Source organism: Physella acuta, unplaced genomic scaffold (genome assembly GCF_028476545.2).
Source record: "Physella acuta isolate Inbredline_101_S28 unplaced genomic scaffold, ASM2847654v3 ptg000874l, whole genome shotgun sequence".
NCBI lineage: Eukaryota > Metazoa > Mollusca > Gastropoda > Physidae > Physella > Physella acuta.
The window spans coordinates 109,649-126,557 of record NW_026732391.1 but is presented as its reverse complement, the minus strand read 5'-3'; the positions used below and the strand labels follow the sequence as shown (position 1 = coordinate 126,557).

Below are 16,909 nucleotides of genomic sequence, written 5' to 3'. Positions count from 1 at the left end.
TTTATAACATCTTTACTATCAAATAAAAATAGAATTGTTTAATATAATTAGGCTGACAACAATGCTTTTCATGCTGTAAGTAATAATGCCATTTTATTATATTCTTGTTTGGTGAAAACGAGGCGCGGGAAAATGTGTGCCGCGTAAGAATCCAATCATTTGGCTAGATTTATGACTGTTTTTTATGTCACACCTAAAAATAGAATGTTTACGCTTTCTTCGTTGATGATCGTTTTTATTATTTTTTAAATTGAAAGTATGAATTATTAGTTAGATTGCAGATTTTGTAACTTGGTATACTTACCCTTTATCAATTTTAAAAACATAGCATGCTGATTGTAAACAAATATAGTCATAAAACACAGAAATATAAAGTTATAATTGCGATGTGCCACACCCGGGCCACACCCCCTCAAGAAAGCATGTGTTTATTAAGCTGTTTATCTTACTTTACAACTGTAATTAAAATTAATTTTCAAATTTTTATCACTTATTGGGTAAGAATAAGCACATGTTTACCAAAAATAAAAAAAAATAAAAAAGCAAATTCTGTTTTAATGAAGGTCACGGGTGAAGTTTTTTTTTCCTTCTGTCACGTTCAGTGGAGGGTGCCACAGGCTGACCTGACTTTGGAATTTTTTTCAGTAATAATGACTTTGCACAGAAAGTTAAAATATGCTAAATTTGCTTAGTTTACTAGTGTTCTAGCTATTATTGATACATTTTTAATAAAAAAAATCATTCTGTAATTCTCATCAAAAAGCCTAACTAAGACTGACTTAGAGTTAGTAGAGTGACAGTCCATTACATTTAAAATTTAAACATTAAACATTAACATACTAACTAATACATTCATAGTAATCATAGTCAATACTCTATAATACTCTTATACAGATAAAAATACGATGAGAAAGTTAGAGATCCTAGATCTAGATCTTTATTCCTAGACTTTAGTCCTAGATCTAGAATCTAGATCTCATTCTGTCTGAGTTAGGACAGTTAGGCTGGCTAAGACCTAGAATCTAATCCTAAAAGTAAAAAGTAAGTAGATCTAGTAAGTAAAGTTAGATCTCCTACTCTACTTACAAAATAAAAGTCTTTTATTAAAATTTAAAAGACTAAAATTTAAGTAAAAGTCAAGTTTATTCCTACTCCACGATTCTATCCTATTATTATTATAATTTATTAATTAGGTCTAGATCTAGATCTAGGTCTAGGCCTATTTTTATTATTTTTTAATTAGATATTTCTTCGAATTGTTTCTTTGATTAGGCCTACTCTAAAAAAGATAATACTAAACGCCGGGAGAGGATCATTCAATAATTTTTGTTAAAAACAAAACATGTTTATTTGTTAATTTAAAAAAAAAAGTTTATAATTATTTAAATTTGGCTTTAACCAGGCTAAATAACTAAAATTATTAGGGCCTACCTATTAAGAATTTAATGTTTTTGTGTTAAAATCAACTATTTTTATTCAACTAATGACTTCACTGACTGGATTAAAATTTTAAAATAATCCAATTTTTTGTGAACTTTATGCCGAAGTCACCGCTTATCGTGAAATAGTATGACCCTCTGTGATAGACGGCCAAAATCTAAAATCTACGAGTATCATTAGATTAAGCAGGCCTAAATATTACTAAATAAACTGAATTTAAGTAGGCTCATATTTAATATCTAATAGATCTATATGTCTGTGGTAATACTAATTAATTGGTGTCAAACTTACTCTAAACTCTATTATTTAGATTTAGGCCTATACGTTCTCGTTTTTAGCGTATTTTTTATTCCCCGCTTCAGGTTCACCTCCATTTGTGAGCGCTTCACGTTCACCTCAATTTTTGAGCGAATTTAATTTAATTTTTATTAATATTATATATTATATAGATCTAGTAATATAGGCCTATAGAGTATAGAGAATCTAGATCTGTATATAATAATATATTATAAAAAATATAATCAAATTCAATCAAACTATTCATAAACACAACCGAAACACCACACAAAAACGTTAGGAAAACATTGGGCTTATTTCTTTATGAATTTTTGTTTTAGTTTATGATAATTTTATTCAAAACTTGAGAAAAATCCAAATTTGGAATATCGAATGGGCTAATAAGCCACAAGGCCTATATACTATATTATATTCCTGTGTCAGTTAAGATTTTCCTGACAATGGATGCGTGAAAGAAGTGCATTATTACTATTTTACTACACTTTGACTGAAATTTTAAATTTACATCATAGTACATACATTTTTTACATACGCCCTAATTATTTTATTTACATAACTCACGATTGCAACGGGGTTAAGTTTGTATTGTTACAACAAGTATCTCCCACGCATGATACTTTGAATAAACTTATATGAACTCACAATGACCCCAAAACTACGGCCAACACAATTTCATTATTTCAAGTATTGCCCGAGCTATGATGTATGCTGATAAAGTCAATGTGAACTCACGGTGAACCCTCGACCGTGTAGGGATTTACTCCCACTGACAATCACACGCTATTTAATTGGAACTGTCCTAATGCTTTTTATGTTTTTTTTTACCTTTCCTAATTAAAACTCACATTCATTAAAAAAAAAAAGTAGGTCTAGCTCTAATCCTAGTGTTTTCCTAACGTTTGTGTGAGTTTCGGTTGTGTTTATAATAAAATACGCTGAACCGGAGGTGAACGTGAAGCTCAAATAAAAATGGAGTTTTACCGACAGGTACAGTACATAGTACTGTCAAATATTATAGATAACTGAATAATAAACCAAAATCAATGGCTAAATGTATCAATTCTTCTTCTTAGTCCTCTTTGCTCCTTATGGAGCATAGGGCCTCCACCATTTCCTTCCATTTCTTCCTATCCTCGGCTATTAATTTTGACATCTCCCAAGACATCCCTGTTGGCTTCAGTTCTTCAAGAAGACTCCGCCTCCAGGTCTGTCTTGGGCGCCCTCTCTTCCGCTTTCCCTGGGAAATGTATCAATATAAGCCAGAAATAGTTAGAGATTCAGGGGAAACCACTCTAACTTACAGATGGCCGCTGTTTATATAGCAAATCTAGCTTGCAAACACTGCTGTTTAAAGCTAATTTCTGGCCAATATTGATATATTTAGCCATTGATTTTGGTTTATTGATAAAATAAAATTTCAAAAGGCACTGTATTCCAGGGGTGCTAATCTAATTGGTCTTTATATTGGCCATTATTATTAAAAAATCAAATGAATAATAGTATAGTAATTATTAGCCTAATAGCTCTTATTTCCATTTTTATTAAGAACCTTAAAATATATTTTTCCTAGAAATTCTTTACCTGTAAAGTATGGCTATTGCACTAAAACACTGGAGAGAGTCTGCAAGTTTGATTATAGCATCAAAGAAGATGGCAATGAAGCAGCCAAATCCAAGCTTGCTGGAGAAATTGATGAAAACACAACCTGAACACATAGAGAATAAAAACGAGGAGTTTTTGAGACTCTTACTATTAAAACGAAAACCTACAAACTCATTCATGCCCAGTATGTATGTGTTCCCTGGTGGTACTTCACACAAAAGCGATTTCTCAAGGGAATGGTTGGATCTTATTGGGTGTAAAAATAATAACTTATTAGACTTATTTACTCGTGGTAAAATAGGTTCACCAATTTTCAGCACTATAAGGGAACCTCCATTCTGTGATGTACCAAGTGAAATTGCTTTACGTATAACAGCTATTAGAGAGACTTTTGAGGAAAGTGGTATTTTATTAGGGAGGCCCATGACAGATCTTCCAGATTTACCCCTTTCCTCAATGAGTGCCCATCCGATCTGTAGCACATATTGCAATTTGCCTTCCCAAGTGAGCCTTGAGTGGAGAAAACAAGTGATTTCAGATTCTTCCAATTTTATTCTTATGTGTAAGGAGTTAAAGATGGTGCCAGATATTTGGTCATTGTATGAGTGGTCCAACTGGCTGACACCATTGCTACAAAAGGCTAGGTTTGATACAGCTTTTTTTCTTTGTTGTGTTGACGAGGCTCCCCTAATTTTAGATTCAAATGAAACAGAAGATGGAGCAGTAAGTTTATTTTCTGTTATATAATCTCAAGTTTCTTAACCTGTGTGCTTAAGTTAATGGCATTTGCTATTTCAAATGTAATATAGATTAAGAACTTTTTCTCCAGTGGCTGAGTCCTTCTGGTACACTGAAAGCCTGTTTAGAGAAGATAGTAGCTTTAGCACCTCCCCAATTGTATGAACTGTCAAGGTTGCTACATTTCAAAACCACAGACGATCTCCTGTCTTTCACATGGGGCAGATCATCTCATAGAGTGAATCGATGGATGCCTGTCATCTACCAGTGTCAAGATGGTTTGATTTTTGCTCTGCCAGGTAGCAAATCTAATTTTATTTTAAAATATATTTTATGTATGCTGTTTTTTTTATACATCATTTTAATCTTGTATAGACATTTCTGACTGATGTAAAACATTAGATATTGACTTTAAGGTAAATGTACATTTGTACTTTAAACGGGAAATTTAAAAACATTATTGATTTTTCTTACAGGAGATGATTTATATCCTGCTAACCCTGATTTGACAGGGGAGATCACAAATGGCCCATTAGAAAAAACAGAAAGTGTTGCTGAGCTGCGAAGTTTATACCCCCGCCAACACTGTATTGTTGTGTATAAAAACAAACAGTTGTCATTGTATTGTAATATAAAGCCAAATCAATATCATATACTTCCTCGTGAATTTAATAAAATATAATATTTTAATTAAATCAAAAGCTTTTCATTTTTATAATTCATCCTTGATTTGTACTCATTTTAAACTCATTAGTTTGAAGTAAGATGAGGATGGCTGCTAATCAAAAAGCCTGGAGTTTAGTTCTTAGAAAATCCTTGATGGATTATGACACTATTCAGGGAAAGTAAAGCCAACTGGACACAGACTAATCATAGGATTTCTTTTGAGCTCAGAAACTGACTACTTTACTTTATCTGTGCAATAATCTTCCAGTTTTTTAAATAAATCACCTAATTGCAAAGTTACACAAGTGAAACAATCCTGAAACATGGTGTTCAGAAGCCTTATGTTTTACAACTATCTAGGTTGGGACAACTCTACCAGCAGCAAGTCTATTTAGCCACATAATATTATACATGAGCCGACCCTCAGCGTATCATATGCCACTATTTAGTTGTATTATTTTCTACTTTTCAGTAATTCATAATTTGTGAATGCGACAGTACCAATGCTGCCACTGAAAATATTTGCTTTAAAACAGTATCAGTAGATCGTTAAGGACAATAACCCCCCCCCCCCCCCCCCCCCAATCCCTACCCTATCTCTTCCCCCCCCCCCCGTGAAAGCAGCCTCCTCTTAGTTACCTCCCCAAAGTTTAAAATCGCGTCAAACAAAATTATCTGTCCCTAATAGCCGTCACTAAACCCGGCTCTACGATTGTAAACATTTAGCGTGAACCACAGCTCACCAGACAATGTGGGGGTGGAGGTGGTAGGGATATGCCAAGAGAGGGGGCTGCTAGGAGCGCTTACAGCTTGCTGTTTTCTATGGTATCCAAGAAGAGAATTATATATATAGATACTCCCTACCACCCACTAAGCAAGTCGCCTGAAAAAAACTGCTTTAGAAATCAAGATAAAGTTAAATTTTTTAAAATGAGCTTGGTGAGAGGTGTTGCTTTTTATTATGTGTTGTATGTTGATTTTAAATTTAAACAACTAAAAAATAATGAGATGCAGAAAGATAAATAGATCTCTTAAAGCAGAGTAACATTTTTAGCAGATTACAGCAACAGTAATACATAAGGTGTCATAGTTGCAAAGGAACTAAGTACTATTTGTCTAGTGGTGGTAAAAATCTGGCCTTCACTTTCATGAGTGAAATACTTCTGTTGGAACACAATTTATAACTGACTAAAACATGACATGACCAACACATTTAAAACAGATCACATGACTATCAAATCTGTTGAAGATAATTTTATTCATAAATAACTACTATTGTTAGATAATAATAATAATAGGTTTCTGATTATTCTGTGTCAAATACTATACAAAAAATAATGCCTATTTGAACTGAACTGACATTTATTAAGAAGATAATGTATGCACTAGTAGAAAATGGTTTAATAAACATATGTAGGCCGATAGTTGGATCCTTGATAAACAACCTTCCTATTTACAAATAAACTATTATACTATAAGTGTGGATCCATATAGGGAAAACATGCCATTATCCTTAGATGGATGCAAGTTTTGTATTAATTAGGCTTGCAATCAGCGTTTTAGTAATGTTAATTAAAAATTACTTCAAAAGAATACCTATGTTTTGTATTTATTGCTGAGGATTATTTAAATAACATGAACATTTTAATCAATCTTATAAAATGCAAAATAAAAAAAATAAAAGAATTTTTTGTCCTTTCCTAAAAAAAATAATTAACTAGTATAAAGTATTTCACCCTTTACAAAAAAAGGAACACTTAAAAAGAATGGAATGTTGCTCTAACATCAAGATATTAAAAAACTCATTAATTTTTTAGTACAGTCACCTCTAGTAACATTTTTAAATTGCCAGTTCTTTAAAAAATCCTATGGGCCCTGGACCCCCCCCCCCCCCCCCCCCCCCAAAGTAGTAGATCTAGTAGCACATTAAAACCAATTTTTTTTTTACAAATTCACTAATTAAAATAAAAAGCACCTGCAATTTTTAAAAGTAGGTTTTCATTATAAATGCAGGCTACTTTTTTTTCAGCCAGAACACATTTTATGATCTTGAAGAAAACAAATGAATTGTAAAAAAACATCTACATGAACTAGTATAAATAAAGAATATATTTTTAACAAAGGTTGTACAATACATTAAAAAAAGTATTGTTATGTCTAAAAGTAATTTAAAAAACAGATGAAAAGAAATTAAAAAAAAACTTTTTAACTCCAATGGAATGTTAAAGAAAAGGCTAAATAATCTTTTGACTCGAGTTAATTATAAACATAAACTATTGCAGCGATGAACAGTCATGGCAAGACAACTTTACTACAAAAGTACTGTATTAAAGTAGTTACTTGCTATCTAAAGATGTGAAATTTATCATTACATATTAATAATAAATAAATCAAATGTATATTTTATCTTTTTATTATTTCTATCAATTGTTAATATAAATAACTGAATTCATATTACAAAATGCACAATAAAAAAAAAAAAGAATAAAATAACGTACACATCAATATAATGTACATAAAAAAATCACATTGTCTTTTGTTTTACATATTCTATTCCAATCATATTTTTGTCATTCTTAATTAGTCAATTAGCTGTGGGTGATTTGGGCTAGGTAGGAAATGACTTGGTTTGGTGAAATGGAAATTTGGTTTAGGTAGCATTTTGTACACACGAGAACAAATATTCAGATTATAATCTGAAAAATACTCTCTTTTTTATGCCTCCAAATACTCAAGTACTGATAGAATCAACTAAGAAAATTGTTTAGAGAATAAAACATTGCTAGAAGTAGGAGTTGTCAACTTACTCTGTTCACCATGACTAGAACTGTGGCCATACATTACATTTATTACACATCACTACAGTTCTTACATTATTCAATTAATTAATTGTAACCTAGCTGATAACCACTTAGTTTGACACATTTTAAAAATAAAGTATGAAAATCAAAGCATTCACCAATACTGTTGTTAAACATTGATAGAAAAAAATATGGAACCAGGTACACAAAAAATGTAAATCATATTAAAACTGATTATCACATCTGTTATCTGGAACATTGCAAGCTGTTTTGGTGTACTTCAAACAATGAGAGCTACAACTGACAATCAAGTGTTCACACTTTAAAACATTATTTTACCTAATCATTAATAAACATGCAACAATGCAATTAAAAAAAAAATCTTTTTACTCTCCATTTTATCATGTCTTCACACATAGCACCACAATAGTTTTTAGCATTTCTATATACAGTATACCAGTAATACCAAGAGAAGTATGTATGAATGTGTTTCAATAAATAACTTATCTAGCAACTTTAAATGGAGCAGAAGGAAAGTAAACTTGTAGCAATATGACAAGTACCAGTAGCAAAACCAACAAGTTTCTACACACTTGTAGAAAAGTCAATTGCACAAGTCCATGTATATGAAACAACTGGCAGCCAAAGCTCCTATTATTACCTGGCTATATGTACAATGGGTCATATTTGCAGATGCTGCATATTCTAAGGTTTAACTCCTATACATATATGTCCAGCAGTGAAAATAGGGGAGAAAATTTTACCTGACTCACAGACTTGATTAGTTACAACAGACCAGGGTAATGGTCAGAACGGAGATATTATTGTACTGTGGGCTTTGGTTTCTTCCACTATTGGCTCATCTCTGAGTGCATCACTTTTTGTTCCTCTGTCAATCATGTCAAGTATAGCTTTGTCTTCAGATGCTAGTTTGTCAAGAATACTTTTAGGAGCTCCCTGTTAAAAAGACAAATATATTAAGAATACTTTTAGGAGCTCCCTGTTAAAAAGACAAATATATCAAGAATACTTTTAGGAGTTCCCTTTTTAAAAAAACAAGTTCATCAAGAATACTCTTACTTTTAGGAGTTCCTTGTTTTAAAATACAAATTTATTAAGCACACTTTTAAGAGTTCTCTTATTACTTATTTCGCATGTTACATAACTTGTGTTTTAACAAATGCTAGTTTTACTTGTAAAGAAAAAACAATTAGGCTGTTTCTTACAATTGTTCCGAGATCTAATGATTGTATTAAAATAAGGATTACAAGTTACATTTATTTACTTTTATCTATTATTTAATTATTATGACAAGCCTATTCTTATACCTTGGCACCATCTGTTGATTCTTCTTCGTCATCTTCTTCTTGTCCTTCTTTCCGTTCTACCCTTCCTATTGCCCAGACTTCTATACAGTCCACTTGAAACTCTGTCTGTCCTGACAACTGTGGGCAGCCATAGGTTGTATTACCTTTAGCACCGGCCTTGCTGTGTCCCTTGTCAAAAGACTGGTCAATCCAAATACCAAAATATTCAAACACACCTCCCATTCCCTGATGAAATAAAATGTTGTAAAAATATATATACAAATATTATAATATAACACAATCTAGGTTTGTAAACATCTGTTGTTAACTAGCCAAGATAAATACTTAAATAAGCTGAATTTATAGATTTTATGATGAAAATATGATGTAGCTTATATATGTTGTATGAAAAAGTAAACAAGCTCTATAAATATTTTAATTGAACACAGGCCTAATCTCACCAGTCCATTGGGTAAAGTCTGTACTTGGTGGTTCAAATACATGAAATTGCCATTATAGCCAGTAGCTGTATAAATGGCAAAGTTTGGCCTTGCTTGGAACACAAAACATGATGTGTTACCTATAGCATGAAAAATATAAATACTGATGTTAATGACAATAAATTTAGAAGAAAATAAATAAAAATAGTGCTAATATTTACTTTAATAATAAATAATATGATTGGCAGATCATGGGTAGTTCTAAAGGTAGAAATTGCAAATGATAGTAGTAGAGCTCCACTTTGCTAGGCCATTACAATGAGATGTGTTGGCCGTCTGTGTGAATTTATTTATTTTAGTTTAATAACTAAATTGTTTAATCAAATGTGTTGTCCATTTTACCTTTGTTTTTAAAATGTATGTTTGCTGTTGATAAAGGTTTTATTTATTATGAATTTTTTAAAGTTATATTTTAAAGACTCCTTAGAATTTAGGGAGTGTGAAATGTGCCTCAGCTAATTTTCAAAAGAGCCTGAGTTTGAAATTTAATTAAATAAAATTGACAATAATTTTTATACATTTATGGTTTAAAAATTAAGAAATTACTCTGTAACAAAAAACTAAAATAACAACCACCATTCAACTTAACCAGTAAATTTAGGATTGATATCCCAAGAAACAGAGGCAAAGCCTCCAAATACATGTCCATCTTTATCCCTGATGATCAGATAAGTTGGGCCTTTATTTCTGATACTCTGAAGCAGTTGGGAGAAGCTGCACCCATGAAGATTATTACTGAAAATAAGTTTCCACTGTGTCTGTAGATCAGTGTTCAGTGCAAAGTTGAGATAAAGGACTGTTGGGAAGTCAAGAATGGTTTTAAATTTGGACCAGTTTGTGTCTCGAACTTGTGGCACACGAGGTAGAAATGTCATTTGCTGTGGTTCTTGTTGCTGGAGGAAAGAACAAAAAGATGTCTTACTTTTGGAAACATTATCAAAAATACTAACATACTTTTTAAAAAAAACAGAAATAACTGAACACACCCTAATGTAAAAATGTTATTTCCTTGCAAAACATATGTTTGAATGTAGCAAAAAGAAAAAAAAAGTTTTTAAAAAAAGCACTAACATAGAACTGGAATGCTCCAAGTAAAACTTGTTTTAAAACCTGAGTGAACAAAATACACTTGGTCAACCATGTCTCAACATCATCCTCAGACAACATTAACTGCCCATTGGATGCTGATAATTCTGATTTTGTGACCTTAGCATTATCTGAAATATATTTAATGTAGCACAAGTAAGAAATATGCCAATGTTTTAAAGGAATTTGCGGCCAGGTAAAGTAAAAAGAAATTAGAAATCCTGAGTTTTTAAAATAATAATTACCACAAGTATTTTAATGTTTGCAGTTGCAGCAGCTATCATAGCTGAAAAGTAAATGTCACACATTCTATACTTGACACATTTATCATACCTGATTTTAAAAAATCACTCAAGAGAGATGTGGCTAAAATGTCATGTGAATCCCCCGCACTAGCAAATATCCAGCTCTGGTAGGCTGTGCAGTGCGCAGATAGCAGCTTCTCATAACTGTGCAAAATGTTGGTAACAAACTGCAGAGATGTTGGATTCTTCAGTTAGTATTATTTACTTAGACAACTCAACTCGTTACACTTAGTGATTGGATCTTTTCATTACATTTTTGTGTGAAATATATTCAAAGGAATATACATTTCCTAACAACATGCACTAATTTAAAAACATAAATGAGAATATTACATCAACAATAAATTAACTTGGTTCTCAATAAATTGCAGATCACTGAATTCAAATTAATCCAAAAAGATTTACCTTGACTAAATCTTGAACAGAAACTGTTTTTGCAGTTGAAGAAGCTAAAAAAACACATGTTTGAGCAAGATCAGGAATCTGGCCCTTCAACAGACATGCAAGCTGAGAGGCAAACTGATGTATATGTACTTCCTGTGATTGGCTGTGGTGAGCATGGTGGCGATGATGATGTTTCTGTTGCAAAGGTCCATCCAGAAAATCAAACAAGCGGTCTATGGTGTGGGCATCTAAGACTGGGCTCATAAAATGCTGGAAGAATTAATTCAACTACAATGAGCAATTGAGCACATAATATATAGTATAAACATATAGCATTTTTTACCCCAGCCCACAGCATAAAACATTTCTATAAACCATGCCTCATATTATATAACACTTCATATCAGTTTAAAGAAAAAAGCTTTATTATAAACAACGGTGCAGCTTATAGCTGAGTTAGCTGATAAAATGTGTAATAAAATAGCAGAAATTTTGCCAAAATAAGTACAAATAATCATAGCCTTAGAGTGCCAAACTGCTATGTTCCTGATGCTGCTTCCATACTCAAAGAATCATGTGGTTTTAAAACAGCCCCTGTCAAAAGGGTCAGTGACAAATGGTCCCTGCCATAAAGACTCCAGACAATACTTTTCAAAGTTAGTTTAGACATCCTTAAATAATACAACGTATGTATCTCTTGTTCGGCAGGCTTTATTTTTAATTTATTTTATCAAGTGTTATAAATAGTATGTTGACTGAGTGTGTGGGAAGAGAGGTCCAAACTGTACATTTATCTTCAATATGCTTGTAGGTTATCAAAACAAAATGTTTATTCTTTAAACATCATGTATATCGTATATTAAAACTTCTGAACAAACTTTTAAGCAAAAGATCTTCACAGGGGTTAATAGAAAATAGACAAAAAATTTAATTAGTTGCACTTTGCTGTAAAGAGTTCAATTTCTTTTAATGAATTGCAGGTGGTTTGTGATAAGTTTTTTCATTTAGGAGATGGAACTGCATGTGGTTGGTGGGTTGGACAAAATGGTTACATTTATGCCAAAAGTAGTCATACGTTTTATTTGTCTAGAGCCAATACATTGGGCTCTTTTGACTGGGTTGTTTTGTCTGACACTATGAAATACTCTAGGGACGGCTCAAAATGTATACCCTAATATTAATATAACAACAAACAAAAACTCTGGATAGTTTATACTAGTATTGCTCGCTAACCTGGAGGTGGGGCAGGTTGCTTACAACGATATGCTGTTCACACTGGACAGATGACTTCCAACGATTTTTTTGCCTAATTCCAAGGACCTACTTAGAATTATTTTTATAAATGTTTACCACGAGCGAAATGACAGGATTTTCCACATTATAACAACAAACTATAAGGCATTTCAAAACTTGCTTTGGAGAATTTTTAAATATAAAAGTTAGTTTCATTAAAATAATAGAACTTTTTAAATATCAATTTCCAGAGTACAAAAATGATAACCATAATTGCATAATGAAGCATTATTAGGTTTATCAATCTATGAAAAATAAATAACATATTGTCAAAGGTTTTTTTTAAGACCGCAAAAAAAAATGACAGCCAAATTAAAAAAAAACAATCGCATGACCACTAGATCTAGTATTTGATATATTACAATATATTATATATAATAGGCTACTAACTTCTATTAATAATTAAAGCCTTAACAATGAGTTAACTTTTTTGTACATTACTAGCCGCGGGCGATTTACATAACTTAAATGATAGATTACCAATTATTTAAATAATAAATCGAAGTGTGTTCACAGTCGACTGTGAATAGCCGTATTGGGGCTATTCACAGTCGTGACAGTTTTTTGATAGAAATCTAGATTTAATGCTAAAAATACCCAACTGTGCATGAAGATATGTGGTCGAGCGGTCATGGGGAGAGGCTGTCATGCCAGAAGGTGTGGGTTCAAATCCATGAGTTGCCAATTGGTCTAATTAGATCTAGATTCTAGATTCTACTTGAGTTACTAATGGAAGTGTTATTTTTGTTAATTTTTTTTTCGTTTGTGACGTAATTGTTGGCATATCAGCAAAAAAATAAAGGACCTGTCCCGTAGATTTTTGCTAAGAGAAAAAAACAAAAGTGTGATGGAGACTGTGAATTATAGCTGATGAAAAAGGACATCCTATTTCACCTGATATTTACTCTATGTGATAATGTGAATTTTTAATGGTAATTGATAGTTGAATAGCAATGTGAACAAACAACTAAACTGATAATACTTAGGCTTAGGCTAATTAGTATTATTTATTTAAAAATTACTACATCTATTATTCTAGTGTATAGATTTAAAGAGCATAATTGATCATCTTATTGTATGACCTACTGGCTACGTCCTACGTAGACGTAGCCTGTCTGATATGAGCCTAAAAGTTAAACTAAACTTTAATGGTAAATAACTTTTTTTATAAAAATATAACAAAATAAAAATAGCCCTGCTCTCTTAATCTATACCTCACTCCCCAGTCACAATAAATGCTTTTATTATTTTAAGATATTATTCACAGTCGTATTTAGTAGTTTTTCTTACTATTTGTGAAATCTACTTAATTCTCAATTTAAACATGACAACTGAATAAAAAACGTCCATACTTTATCCTCTAGGCACTAAATTTGGGGGTTGTGGCGAGTTTAGACTAAATTATTGAATTTTAAATTTATTTGTCACTCACAGCTATGATATGACGGATCATCCATGACAACCTGGTTAAAAGTTGAAAGGTTTAACTTTTTAAGTGACCGTGAAATAGATCTAATTTTTTTTCACAAGAGAGTTCCTAAAAGTAGAATTGGCCCGTCTATCGTCGGGATATATTTATAGAGGAAAAAAAATTAAGAGAATGTCATCAGAAATAAATTTAAAAAAAGACAAGACAGAAGTGATGTTTGAATTCTTTTATTTCTTTAATTTTATAACAATTTTTATTGTACAAAAGAGCAAAATAAAAAGCCATGCCAGGTAAACGTATCCATTCAAATAGCGGTCACGTGGTCAAAAAAAATAAAAAAAATTGGTTGTCATTTTTTGGACACATCATATAAAAAAAAGTGTTGAAGATATTTGATTTATTTTTTCATAGAATGATAAAACTAATAATGCTTTACTTTGGAAATCAATTTTGTGATAGGGAGATCTATATTTAAAAAGTTATATTATTTTGAATGACACCGACTTTAAATTTAGCCTACATTCCCCAAAGCAATTTTTGAAAATGCTTTTCTGGCATATTTAGCCTTGCCACCTATAGCATGTTTTTATAACGTGAAAACCCGCCATTTTAATCGTGATAAACATTTTTAAAAGTAATTCTAAGAAGGTCTCTGGAACTAAGTCGAAAAACTCGCCGGAAGTCATGGTCCGATCCTTACGCCATGTTCTGGTTAGCAACCAAGGACGCTTTTAAGTTAGTGAGCCTCCCTAGTAATAACTTTTTTTATAAAAATATAACAAAATAAAAATAGCCCTGCTCTCTTAATCTATACCTCACTCCCCAGTCACAATAAATGCTTTTATTATTTTAAGATATTATTCACAGTCGTATTTAGTAGTTTTTCTTACTATTTGTGAAATCTACTTAATTCTCAATTTAAACATGACAACTGAATAAAAAACGTCCATACTTTATCCTCTAGGCACTAAATTTGGGGGTTGTGGCGAGTTTAGACTAAATTATTGAATTTTAAATTTATTTGTCACTCACAGCTATGATATGACGGATCATCCATGACAACCTGGTTAAAAGTTGAAAGGTTTAACTTTTTAAGTGACCGTGAAATAGATCTAATTTTTTTTCACAAGAGAGTTCCTAAAAGTAGAATTGGCCCGTCTATCGTCGGGTAATATTTTTAGAGGAAAAAAATTTAAGAGAATGTCATCAGAAAAGAATTTAAAAAAAGACAAGACAGAAGTGATTTTTGAATTCTTTTATTTCTTTAATTTTATGACATTTTTTATTGTACAAAAGAGCAAAATAAAAAACCATGCCAGGTAAACGTATCCATTCAAATAGCGGTCACGTGGTCAAAAAAAAAAAAAAAAATGTGGTTGTCATTTCTCGGTCGATCTTATAAAAAAACGGTTGAAGATATTTGATTTATTTTTTCATAGAATGATAAAACTAATAATGCTTTACTATGGAAATCGATTTTGTGAGAGGGAAATCTATATTTAAAAAGTTAAATTATTTTGAATGACACCGACTTTAAATTTAGCCTACATTCCCCAAAGCAATTTCTGAAAATGCTTTTCTGGCATATTTAGCCTTGCCACCTATAGCATGTTTTTATAACGTGAAAACCCGCCATTTTACTCGTGATAAACATTTTTAAAAGTAATTCTAAGAAGGTCTCTGGAACTAAGTCGAAAAACTCGCCGGAAGTCATGGTCCGATCCTTACGCCATGTTCTGGTTAGCAACCAAGGACGCTTTTAAGTTAGTGAGCCTCCCTAGTATTTAGCAAGAAATGACAGCGGAATGTGAATAGCCGTATTGGGGCTATTCACAGTCGGCTGGGAATATCCCCAGTACTGCTATTCCCAACCGGCTGGGAATAGCCTTGGCCATAATAAATAAGGTTAGTTAGGCCTATACACTCACCATCTATACACTTCTTTCTTAAATTCAGCCTACCTGCAAGTTTTCTTTGTTAAAACTTTTTCTTCCATGAGAAATGCTAGAAAATACATAATTAACTTTCTCTTTTTCATCTTCATTAAACATTAACTCGTGCTTGAGGTCTGTGGATTTACTTTCTGATCCACCCATGTCTTATCTTTATGTCTCAGAAAACATATAATAATCTAGCTAGGGCTGTGCTAGATCTATACTCTATACTATTTAAGTAGAGGACAGTAAGAGAAATGTAACACCAACTCAGAGCTTTCTATGACCATGACATTGCATAGCATGTTTATTTACCTTGATATCAATTGTTCACTTTTCTATTGGAGAGCTATAAATAAACATTTAAACTCCGAAAATTGAAAGAAAAATATAAAAGGTTAGAGCCTACTTTTTTGAAGGATACAAAAATAAAATTCAGATTTCAAAAAGTTTTTTTTTATGGTGAAAACAAATTTAGCAAAATTAGGGTTAGGGCTAGATTGGGTTAGAATCTATTAGACATACCCAAATCCAATATACTCATTCACTGGGCAAATTTTAAAAATTATGAATAGGGCCTATTATAATATTAGTCCAATTAGATCTAGGGCCTAAAGATTTTATTTTATAATTTTAGGTCACAACCCATATTCGATAATAAATAATAACATTTACAATAATAGTATTTTTACCAGAAAACTTTGTTGTTTCTTATCTACCGATATGTTGGTTATATACAAATATACATCGGCAATCAATCAATCAATCAATCAATTAATCAATCAATGGGCCTAATATCCGCTTTTATATATTTTAAATGAGGAAAAAGACGTGATTTCATCGCGGTATCCTAAATGTGCAATGACGCCTCGTTTTATTTAAATGAATTATCAATGCGGGGCTCTGTTTCATTTTAAATAGAAAAAAAAAGATTAGGGCCTACTTTAACCATAGTCTATATGTGATGTTTTGAATATAAAATATAATTAAATGAATTTAACTTTTGTGCACTTCTAGACTACGTTTATTTAATTTAAATTTCAGATATTTCAAGACATGCTGTTTCAGACACTTGCCAAAATTCACAAAGATACTAAATGGATTATGCAAATACTCCAAATAGCAAT

At 31.7% G+C, this 16,909-nt stretch overlaps 3 protein-coding genes across 4 annotated transcripts in view; 2 read left to right on the top strand and 1 right to left on the bottom strand.

The window, feature by feature from the left end:
* The window catches only part of LOC131952456 (acid phosphatase type 7), a 69,185-nt gene that overhangs the window by 36,745 nt on the left and 15,531 nt on the right, over nt 1-16,909 (top strand). The window lies entirely within an intron of this gene.
* LOC131952466 (acyl-coenzyme A diphosphatase NUDT19) lies at nt 1,598-4,759 on the top strand. The gene is made up of 4 exons (XM_059315143.1): nt 1,598-1,701; nt 3,308-4,062; nt 4,169-4,376; nt 4,554-4,759. The coding sequence occupies exons 2-4, from the start codon at nt 3,328-3,330 to the stop codon at nt 4,757-4,759; spliced, it is 1,149 nt and encodes a 382-aa protein (XP_059171126.1). The 5' UTR covers nt 1,598-1,701; nt 3,308-3,327.
* LOC131952457 (MTOR-associated protein MEAK7) lies at nt 6,649-16,125 on the bottom strand. Its single transcript, XM_059315121.1, has 8 exons — nt 15,810-16,125; nt 11,148-11,396; nt 10,771-10,909; nt 10,423-10,568; nt 9,941-10,244; nt 9,313-9,431; nt 8,873-9,097; nt 6,649-8,501 (listed from the first exon to the last, which is right to left on the bottom strand). Exons 1-8 carry the CDS (start codon nt 15,942-15,944, stop codon nt 8,352-8,354), a joined length of 1,467 nt encoding a protein of 488 aa, XP_059171104.1. The 5' UTR covers nt 15,945-16,125; the 3' UTR covers nt 6,649-8,351.

Bases quoted from the DNA above. Each gene is read 5' to 3' on its own strand.
- LOC131952466 (XM_059315143.1), top strand. From the start codon at position 3,328: ATGGCTATTGCACTAAAACACTGGAGAGAGTCTGCAAGTTTGATTATA. The intron at 4,063-4,168 runs GTAAGTTTATTT...CTTTTTCTCCAG, and splicing joins ATGAAACAGAAGATGGAGCA to TGGCTGAGTCCTTCTGGTAC. The intron at 4,377-4,553 runs GTAGCAAATCTA...TTTTTCTTACAG, and splicing joins TTTGATTTTTGCTCTGCCAG to GAGATGATTTATATCCTGCT.
- LOC131952457 (XM_059315121.1), bottom strand. From the start codon at position 15,944: ATGGGTGGATCAGAAAGTAAATCCACAGACCTCAAGCACGAGTTAATG. The intron at 9,432-9,940 runs GTTAAGTTGAAT...TTCATGCTATAG, and splicing joins TATCAATCCTAAATTTACTG to GTAACACATCATGTTTTGTG. The intron at 9,098-9,312 runs GTGAGATTAGGC...TTATTTCATCAG, and splicing joins AGACTTTACCCAATGGACTG to GGAATGGGAGGTGTGTTTGA.